Below are 10905 nucleotides of genomic sequence, written 5' to 3'. Positions count from 1 at the left end.
ATTTTGCACATTTGCTGTCTTCTATCTTTGACTCACGTTTACTGTCCTCTTTCGTTGATTCAATGTTATTGTGAAAATCTTGGTAAGGTTGAGTTATTTCCATGAAGCCAAGAGTTCCTAGTGCAAAAAAGCAAGGTGACTAGAAAACCTTCATAGTCAATAGCCAAAACGAATTGGAAAAGTATACTAATCAAATTTCCAGCACTCTAGGTTTTCATTGCCTGGTATGCCACTATGTTTGCTTCAAGAAATGGGGAGCGTTTAACCCAATTCCATAAATACTTTCATCACTCAACGAAAAACTAGCCACAACCACCCATAATTCATTGATATATCATATAAACACACATTTATATAATCCAAAAACAATTGAATAATCACGCTTCAGGGACTAAAGTTAACACTTAAATAAGAACCCAAAAACCATAGAGCTATTCCTAACCACCCAATAGCTTTAAAATCTAATAAGTTTAGCGTAAGTACTATACATTCATTACAAGAAAAAGAAAAAGAAAAAGAAAGAAAAGAAATAAGGGAGGTCGGAGGAAAAAAACAAACCTCAAGGGCATGGTTATAGCATTGAAAACCCTTTATCTTTTGAACAAGGTGTTAAAGTTCTAGTTTTTCTGTGGTTCCTCCTTCCTTAACCCATTGTTGGAGTATAGGGAGAACGAAGACTTTTGGGTCTCTAATGAAGTTGATCTGATCAAACGGAGAACATTTTGACCAAGAAAAAGAAGTAGATAAAAAAGAATGTAATGGTATGTTAGTGGAAAAGAGTGTAATTAAAACGTGAGAAGAGTTATGGTGTTGATTTCGACGTAGAAAGGGAAAGAATTTGGTGGAGAAAAGGAGCTTTATTATAGATTCAAGTTATCTAATATTGTCTCATCCAATTCTCACTGTGTTTACGGTAAGCTGAAGTCTAAGCCTTTTTTTAAAATAATCCAATTTTAAATTACTTTTTGAAATTATTTTTCCATCCAAAAATTGAACCAAACAATTAAAGTTAACATATAGTAAAAACCCAATAAATTTTTTTAGTAAAATACCCTCACCATCCTAAGTTTTGATCATAATTCCACACAGGTCCATTAGTATTGAAAATAGACAATCCATCCCAAAAGAATATCTTTTGCTGGACATTTAAGTCTAGTAGTTGTCAACCGTTAATGTTTCCGTTAGTTTGATGACGTGGTAATTTTTTTGGACAAATTTATCTTTCATTAAATTTAAAGATTACTATTATATAAATTATAATTTTTTATTTTTAAAATTTTTTATTCAAAAAAAGATTCTATCTATTGGCCAATCATTTTTCAATCGGATCTAGTCGAGGAATGCCAAATCTAGCCAGATGATCGGCGCTTCCCTAGGGAGCATTGATCTAATGCTCTCTTGAGGAGTCGAGCGGTGCTCCCCAAAAGAGCACCGGTCTAGTGTTCCCTAAGGGAGCACCAATGAGCCTAAACTGGTGCTCTTTTGGGGAGCTGATTTGGTGTTAGCCAACGGAGCACCGATCATGCTTCATTGTGGACCTGAAACCAATGCTTCCCAATAGAGCACCATCGGATCTAGCATTCCACTACCAAATCTAGCATCGGCCAACTTGAAAAAATTGAAAAGAAGGTATTTTAGATATTTTATAGTTAAATATTAACGTCGTTTACTCATTTGGAGCGGAGTGTTTATTTTAAAAACTAATAGACCCTTGTGGAATTATAGTCAAAACTTTGAGAGGTCGGAGTATTTTGCCCAAAATATTTTATTTCAATAGTCCAATAACAATCTTTTTATTTATTTTTTTCTTTTAACTAAATGAAGGAACTCTTCCCATCACATAAGTTATATAATCTATTGACTCAAAATGTAGATTTGAAACGTTTTTAACAAAAATAAAAAATAATTTTAAGTTCTACTTCTCTTCATAAAATATGGTAACATTTTATTTTTGGGTGACATTGAAGATAAGGAGATGTAAGCTTATTTCTTTTTAGTATTATAGTTAAGCAATTCACAACTAGCCTTAATTTCAATAGTTATTTTACCTTTATTTTTTTTCAAATTTTTTATCTCATAAAATGCCAAATAACTTGTGTTTATTGTTTTTTTATTAAATCACTTTAGGACAATATTAATATAGGAGATTCAAAACTTGGACATCAACCTTATTGACTTGTATTAGAATATGATGTTGATGTAATAGTAGTATATATTAAATAGTAAATAAGATCAAAGTTAGTGAGAGTAGAAAAATTCAACTCAAATCTTGCCAAGTTACTTAGTATGATGAATGCTATCCATTAGGGGAGGCAAGAGAAGATGGGGCGCCATGGCCGCTTGGACCTTCTACATGCATATCCTCCATATAATTATAACCTCTTCTATTCACTTCTCTTTAAAATTTTAGTGGGTAAGTACATGAACATTTTACATTTCTCTTATGATCTTAAACCACAATGTAAAACATGAATTAAGCAAAGATGGTTCTTCTTTCTAAGAAAAATGAATATCAAAACACAGTAAGGAAGATGAACATCATCAGGGAGAACATGGCATGCGTAATGAATACGGCAATGAATGAATGGAGTTGCTTGCATTAACGTTCAAGCGTGCATGTAGAGTTAACGTCTCATCTGATTAGTGCCTTTCATTATTTACACGTTTAGGTTTAGTAGTCACAATGTAAACATCAGCATTCTTCAGGAACTATTTGTCATGATTGATCAGCTAAAACCAAATGTAAGAAAGCCCTGTTTACACTAACAGCCAATCCAAGTAAAACAAATGAATAGAAGAAAAGAACAAAGGATTTATCGAGCAAACAAAAAAATAACCATAACAGGCTCTGCCCTCAGACCTCAACTCCATCATGACTTCACCCTTAAGTACCTGCTAAACAACCAAAACTATTCATCGGCATCTTATTTTTAAACAACCATTTTAGTATACGTCACCTCTTTTTACTACACAATGCAAATGGTCATCAGTTTATCAGGGGACTAGGTCCGGATGGAGGTACAGGCTGACCTTTAGGAAGCATGGTTCCAAGGGTCCTAAAGCTCGAGTCAAATGTATTCTGAGTTGGAAATCGGGAAACCTTAGCCATAGACAAGGGCCGTGCATGATACTGTGAACCTCCCAGGAGAAAGAGAGCAATCGCTAGAACAATCAGGAAATTCACCAAGGTCTTGGATTGGTTCAAGTTGCCCATTTTTGAGTAGCTTGTATTAGATGAGTAGACTAAAGGTTTATATATAAGGTTGCCAAGCTTTTTTCGTGCATGAAAAGGTGGGCCGGCTTGTCAACTGGGATTTTTGTACAGCCTGTATAGGCAATTTTTTGCTGGATGAACCATGAAATTGCCGGCTGATTTTCTGGGATTACTTATAGTGTTTTTTTAGCTTAAAAATTTGTGCGGAATTTCTGTTGGCCGGCTACTTGTTGCTGTTAAAGTGGAAGACCCTGATTTTCTTTAGAAGAAGGGGCAACTGTGCTGCGATAGAATTGTATTGGCATTGGCAATGTAGTTTGACAAATCTAAATTCCAATATTTCAGAGTAGGTAACGGGTCACATCCACTTGGAAGTCATTGACTTGCTAAGTTTCACATTTACCTTAGCATCTGTTAAAACCGCCCTCTGTTTCTTAGGTGTTAGTGCTGAAGCATTGTATCAGCCTCCCCCCAACCCTTCAACATAATAGACTTGATCAAAGAAATGCACAGTATCTTGTTCATACAAGTGTTACAACCAGGAAGCAAAATTCTCATTCATCAATTAAAATGTCAGAAAGTAGAGTAAAGGCAAAGACAGGATGTGTTAAAAGTATTCTTCATATCAGGGTCAATATAGCATTGAGTCATTGACTGCCTGTTCATTTACAATGCAGACAGGTGTCAGCAATGTACAACAGGTATTTACAGAGCCCCTTCGGCGAAGGGAATATCCTATTCCACAAGTACTATTCATGGTTTTCATGACGACCATGGCCTTTCACAGGTTACACATATTTGACAACAGAACAACCTAAATGCCACCATCAAGACAAGGTGAATTGCCGAATTCATCCAACTAAACTTGTGCCGGATTCATACTTGTCAGCACTGTAGAAATGCAGCAATTTTAGGGGCAATATCTTCTCCTGCAACCAAGAAATCCAAAAGTAAAATGAATCTAAGGTCTCTTAGTTTTCAATAATATAAATGAAATGGTGAGCAAAAGTCTGGAAACCTGAACCATCTCTCCAGATTGAGAACGAAAATGAAAGCCTGTAGAACAATTCTCCAACATTTCAGGACTTTTCATCCATGCTCTACGAGCATCACTCACTTTAATCTTATATCTGAACATCTGAAAGGACAAGAGAAGCCATGTTCATCAACATAGAGACATGCTGCATAATTTGGATAACATATCCGTACTCAGTTCTACTCATTTTGAAAGAAACAAACCCCAGCAAGTTTCCTTGTACAACAGCACCTAATTGTTTTAAGATCCGAAATGCACACCTGAGAAAGAGAGACATCAGGCTTCTCCAGCTCATCACCTTCAACATCAATACCGGTACCTTGACACTCTGGGCAGAGCACAGAAGAAATCAGGGTCCCTGTGGCTTTAGTCTCTCCATCCTTACCCACGTCATTGGATTTGGCTCCATTTTTTCTCCTAGATCTTCGTCTTGCTTTTGGATTAACTGAATGGTTCTCAATCCTCTCAACCTCACAAAGAAGTATCCAATGTATAAGGCATGAAGTATGAAATACATGGAATGCCTACATGTGAAAAACAAAATGATAAATGTAAACAAAACTTTAATTGTTTGTACACAACTTAACATGTAATCAATGCCTCAAGCTCAGACTCAGAAATAGGCTACGTGTCAATACGATGCAAATTTAAGGTGCTCCTCAATAACTTAGAAGGTAATCCAGAGCCAAGTTGACTAGAGAATCATACCCCATTAACATTTCTACTACTGCAAACAAGTTTTCCAGTATTCAAGTTCATGAGTGTTGCTACATCTTTCTCAGGAAGCATCTTTTGCTGACAGATATCACACATTCTTTCAGCAGCTATACGTTGTTGGCGCCTCAACTCTCGCCTTATAGCCTTACTTGATATAAACCTTGTGAGCAGAAGCTGATCATCATATCGATCTAATGCCAGCCTTGAAGAAGTAATATTTGAAGCTGAAGAGTCTTCCCCAGATGAATCATACTGATTGCTCAAAGATTCACTTATATCCTCTGGGTCGGAAAATGACTTCTTCCTTTTCCTACTAGCAGATTCACCATTCTCCAATCCTGTGGGAGACCCAGATGTTAGTAGTGATTTGACATCATCGAGCAATCCCTTTCTGCCTAGATCGCAATTATAGACAAAAGTAACAACAGCAAAGCCATGCTTTGGAACCTTCAACTTGTCATCATTTCTTGGAACCTCTTTCCCCAACCATTCACACCATATTCTGCTAATCTCATTTAAGACTCCATCCTTCTTGCAGAACCTTGCTGCAATTTTCCCAAAACCAATAAATCTCACTTTCAGGTCTGAGATTTCATCCTTGATTAGCACCCCTGGAATCAGCAGATCAGAATCTCCTGCTCTACAGTTCACATTCTTTCTATAGGAACTAACTTCACTGCCAACATATTCCACTATAGCAAGGTTGTCATCATTGTTGTGAAACTCCAACAACCTATTTTCATTACCATGTAGACCTGCTAACCGTTTCTCCTTTTCATTCAACTTACCAAAGAACAGGACACCATCATTGAAAGGCCATGGATTAGTTCCTAGCAATGTAACTTTAGCAGCAGCTAACCTCCCCGAGTGAAGGCTCCCCTTCAGATGATCAAGTAACACTGAATCACTATAACACGGTGCAAGACACAAAGTGCAGAAGAATATGAACCGCTTCCCATCCTCACGGAGCTCTATATATGTATGCCCTTGCGATCTTACATTGTTAAGAGTGGTTCTTGCTAACTGTTCCTTTAAACTACAAGCACTTGTCCTTGGCAGTCCTAACTCCCTCCTTTCCGCCATTCAAATTTCCCCACCAAAACAATATGAATAAAACCCAAACCCTAGTAAATCCTGCAATTCCACAAAATAACCCAAAACTGGAATGCAAATTCAGTTTTCTCTTTTTAGCTTTTCACAAAACAAGAAAAAGCCCCTAACAAATTCAAATCACAACAACTTCGTTAAAAGCCCTAACCTTAAAATTTCTAAGGTTCCTCAACTTCTTCCACACTAGAAAGCTTAAGCATTTTCAGCAATTACATATGAAATCCTAACAAAGGGGCGGTAATTCCACAAAACCCTAAAAATTCAATTCACCGATTCTTTCAAAACAAAAAACTCGTAAATTCTCATAGATTTTATCACAATCACCAGATATCTCTACTTCAATTCTTAGTTCTAGGTTTGAAGCAAAGAAATAGTTAAAAAGTCAACGCAACAAATTTCGAAAAAAAAGACGCTAAAAATAGAAAAACGCTTTAACAAACTCCAACCACAGATATTCGTGGCGTACTAGGTATCGGGTTCTTAGTAAACCGTCGTGTTCGAACAGCGGCAGACAGAGTCTCGAAAGCCACGGAGTGAATAAGATGCGAGCTGCTCGAGCGCGAATACTCCATAGCCATCTCCATTTCTCAAAGCAGCGAAGAGAGGGAAGGAAAAATTAAAGAAGAAGGTGGTTAAGAGGCTGTTTGGATAACGAGAAAAAAGATTCTGTTTTGAAGGAAAAAAAACCAAGAAAAAGAGATCACAGAAGAAAGCTAGAGAAGATCAGAGTGGGAATTGAAAACAGAATAGAAAGAAACGACTTTCTATCTTAACAGATTTTTGAGAGGATTGTTTTTGAAAAAGGGTATTTCGATTAATTTTTCGAGGGTTTCGAGCCGCGAAATTCGCGTGTCGTGAAATTAATCGACTAAATCAAAATCATGATGTACGGACCCGAAGATGTTTGTAAGTGTTGCTGTTAATTGTAGACCGTTGGATGATTAGGTGTGAGAGTTGTTGATTGTGATGAACGGCAACGATTCAGGTCGTAAAATTATTAAAGTAAGCGAGAGGGACGGATAACGGGTTAGATGCGAATTTTCGGGTAACCGGATACCGCGAACGAGGATATGCGTATCGCGTAGGACAATTTTTTCTTTTTCATTTTGTTCAATAAGTAAGGGTGTTTTATATTAGGGAAGGGCGAAAGGCTGCTGGCAATTGTTCGGTTGGTGGCTGGTGAGTATTTTGTGAATTTTCATTTCATGACCCCTGAAATTTCCTTAATTGAGATTTGGCCCCAACTTTTTTTCTTTATTAATATGTTCTCATATTTTCCCTTTGGAGTTAAGAAATGAACCCAAAAAAAAAAAAAAACCAGCGCAAGTTGGTGCTGATATTTGTATAGGTTATTAACCCAAACATCTTCCCTTTAGGAATCGACTTTTCGTTTATGAATGTTGACATTTTTCTCTACTCGTGAATCAATACTGACATAATCTTAATTTAAACAATTTTGTTTTTTTTTTTCTAGTTAACAAGGTTAAAGGCAGAAGTGACAACTAATTCTAAAATAACGTACTGTAGGCTGTTTTGCAAGTGCAATCCCTATCGGTGCCAGCCAATGGAGTGAGATTTGGCTTGTTAATTTACTCGCTATGCTCTTACATCTTGATTAACAATTTTGCGAGGGTTTTGTAAAAACTTTGAACTCTAAGCTTTTGCCCAAGAAAGTGAAGAGGAAATAAACATATATAATTTGCCTGTAGAAGCATGACCAACCGATGAAATGGCCAGCTTAATGACTTAGTCATATCATATATCAACCTCACTAAAAATTACGGAATTATTCTGCTAATTTCCACTCCATCTTTATCTCTTTAGTTTATGTTATTGTTTTTGGTAACCTTTCAATTCATGTAACATTTATATTTGGTCACATGTTTGATACCAACTTTTTTATATTATCATGAAAAGGGATCCATTTAAAAAGAGGGTAATAGAAAAACTGAAAAGGGGATGGAAGAGGAGTGATTAATTACATGCAAGAATCATAGAGAGAGCAAGAAAACAAACTAGCTGTTCTTATCATGTTAACTACGTGTTAACGTAACAAATGTCACAATGTGCGCTCTAAGTAAAGAAAAATAGCAATCAATATAACTTTTTTATTTGAGGAAATTGTGAAAAATGAACTTTATAGTAAGGTGATTTTAAAACTAACCGTCTCTATAATTTTAACTGTTTTTAGCCAATTTTTGGCACAACTTGACAAAATACCCTTTAATCCAATTAATCCAAATGAAGACGTGTCTCAGTTTCTTTCTTTCTGCTCTCCCGTCATTCAGCTTAAAATTCTAAAATTAAATTCGATTTTGATTTAGCTATCCCTCCGTTTAGCTCTCCAACGCCATCGAGGTCTATATTGGTAGCTAACTTTCTCATGATCCCAAAGTGCAGAGATGACATCAAGATATTTGTTATGGGTTCTTGCGTTTATTTAGGGTTATTCATAGAACGAAAAAGTTGATGGGTAAATTATATGAGTTTGAAAACTTAAATCTAGCTGGGGGTAGCGAAATCAATCAGTTTATAGGCGATGCGTGAATATTTGTTAGGCATTGAGTCACTGGATATTAGGGTGTGTGACTGGATATTAGGAATTGTTACCTGTTTATTTGGCATTAGGTGCTTGAATATTTGTTGAGCATTGCGTGAGTTCTTTATAGGCATTACGTGACTGAATATATGTTGAGTGTTGCGTGACAGGTATTACGTGACTGAATATTACCTAATTGAATATTTGTTGAGTATTGCGTGAGTTCTTTATAGGCATTACGTGACTTAATATTTGTTAAGCGTTGTGTGACAAGTGTTACGTGACTAAATATTTATTGAGCATTGCGTGACCTGTTTGTAGGTATTGCGTGACTGAATATTTGTTGAGCATTGCGTGACTTGTTTGTAGGCATTGCGTGACTTTAGCTACCTAATGCTGAAGGTGATTATCTACTAATTCAGCCTACTTAATAACAAATTGTGTAAAATTATAAGAGAAATAGGCTAAAGTTGTTTGGTAAACTGTTCAACAAAACAAATTATATAAGCTGTAATTTCGATTAAAATTACCATAAAAGGATAATGAGTGTCATCTTCAATAACCTAATAAGCTCTAACGTAATTCTTAAAGTTTATATATAATTTCAGACTTGTATAGTAGCAATAGTATTAGATTTTGATTGGTCTACCATGATGCTTAAATTAAAAAAAAAAAAGAGAAAAGAGGAAACGATAACGAATTTCTTGGAAAAGAGAAAAGAGGTAACATTAAAATCCTTTTTGATTAGTGAAAAAGAGACAAAACCTTTAAGCTGCTTTTTATTAAGAATTTCTTGAAAAATGATGTTTGGCTTGGCTTTTGCTTTTAAGAGGTAGATAAGATGAAAAGGCAAGCGAAACAGGTACTTAATAACCAATTCAGCCCCCTTTTGTTACACTATATGGGTGTAGAAAACGAAGAGTCAGCTTTCATGCCTATAAATAAAGGGAACCATTAACCATTTGAATCAAATTCAATTATCTTAATCAATCTCAGATAATTGAAAAATGATGTCTAGAGATCCAAGAGTCGAGAAGGGGAAAGAGGCAACCTCCGAAGAGGAGGAGGTGCCTTTGAGTGTGAGGGACCAGTTGCACATATTCCAGCAAGAGATGCAAGTCCTCATTGACAACCTAATGCAAAGGACTTTTGACCTGGAGGCTGCCATCCTGAGCAACGAAAAGATTCTCGCCGAGATAGAGTTCAAAGTAGATGAACTTATGAAGAAATGAACTACAGTTCATTTTTTTGTATCATCTTCTTGTATTTTCGGGGGGGTCTTTTTAATAAAATTTGAATAAAATTTATAGCAATTTTTATTTTCATTGAGCACATATTTTCTTGAGTTATTTTCTTCGTTTAAGTTATGTTATGCTGAATAACTTCGTGAGTGGATGTTAGGCATTGGGTGACCTATTATTTGGTATTGGGAGAGTGGGTTATACGCGGTGCGTGAATTGTGTAATGCATATCTTTTGTTAAGATATTGCGTGAGTGGTTTGTATGTATATGAATAGAGCACCTATGGTGACGTGTTGTTATGTATTGTGTGACGTTGGGCCAGTACGTGACTGTTTAAGTTGGCATAACGTGAGTGGATATTAGGCATCGATTGACTTATTATTAGGTATTGCGAGACTGGTGGTGCATGACTTGTGCAATTCACCTCTTGTTTTGAGGCTTATTATTCATTGAGTGACCTATTCTTATGTGGTGCAAGCCTGGCAGTACGTGACTGACTTGTGCAATTTATGTGTTATTTTGGGGCTTTTGTTCATAGTTTTTTAGGTAGTGCGTGATTGGTTTTTATATATTGCGTTACCTGTTGTAATGAGAGTGGTGGCTGTAGACACATAAATTAAAAAAAATAAATAAATAAATATAAATATAAATTAAATAAATAAAATAAAATAAATAAATAAATAAAATAATAATAATAATAAAAAATCGGGATGGCTGGGCGTACGCCCAGCCATCCCTTCGCCTTCCCATCCCCCACCCACTACGCGTGATGGGGGGGGCCTCTGACCACCAACTCCAGGGGGTGCCAGAACCCCCCTCGCCGGGTTGTCCAAAAAATTGGACAACCCGGCTCTTTAAAAACCCTGCAAAAAAGGAGAGAAAACGGCAGTTAGCCACAAGGAAAAAAAAAGAAAAAAAACAACAACAAAAAAAGAAAGAGGGGTGAGATCTGAGAAGAGAAAGCGGTAGAGAGAGAAAAAGAAGGAACGGCCGGCGGAGAGAAGAAAGGAGAGAGCTTGACGCCGGCAACGGAAGGCGAAGTGATTC

The 10905-nt window shown here is 36.4% G+C and overlaps 1 protein-coding gene across 1 annotated transcript; it reads right to left on the bottom strand.

Moving 5' to 3' along the window:
- LOC18608696 lies at nucleotides 3745-6958 on the bottom strand. Its single transcript, XM_018116264.1, has 4 exons — nucleotides 4959-6958; nucleotides 4511-4774; nucleotides 4233-4352; nucleotides 3745-4143 (listed from the first exon to the last, which is right to left on the bottom strand). Exons 1-4 carry the CDS (start codon nucleotides 6048-6050, stop codon nucleotides 4066-4068), a joined length of 1554 nt encoding a protein of 517 aa, XP_017971753.1. The 5' UTR covers nucleotides 6051-6958; the 3' UTR covers nucleotides 3745-4065.

Source organism: Theobroma cacao, chromosome 2 (assembly GCF_000208745.1).
Source record: "Theobroma cacao cultivar B97-61/B2 chromosome 2, Criollo_cocoa_genome_V2, whole genome shotgun sequence".
Lineage (NCBI taxonomy): Eukaryota > Viridiplantae > Streptophyta > Magnoliopsida > Malvales > Malvaceae > Theobroma > Theobroma cacao.
The sequence above is the reverse complement of the archived record's forward strand: the minus strand, read 5'-3'. Positions and strand labels throughout refer to the sequence as shown.

Excerpts from the sequence above, each read along its gene's own strand:
- LOC18608696 (XM_018116264.1), bottom strand. The coding sequence starts at position 6,050 with ATGGCGGAAAGGAGGGAGTTAGGACTGCCAAGGACAAGTGCTTGTAGT. Across the intron at positions 4,775-4,958 it reads GTAGTAGAAATGTTAATGGG|GCATTCCATGTATTTCATAC; the intron begins GTATGATTCTCT and ends TTTCACATGTAG. Across the intron at positions 4,144-4,232 it reads AATCTGGAGAGATGGTTCAG|GAGAAGATATTGCCCCTAAA; the intron begins GTTTCCAGACTT and ends TCTTGGTTGCAG.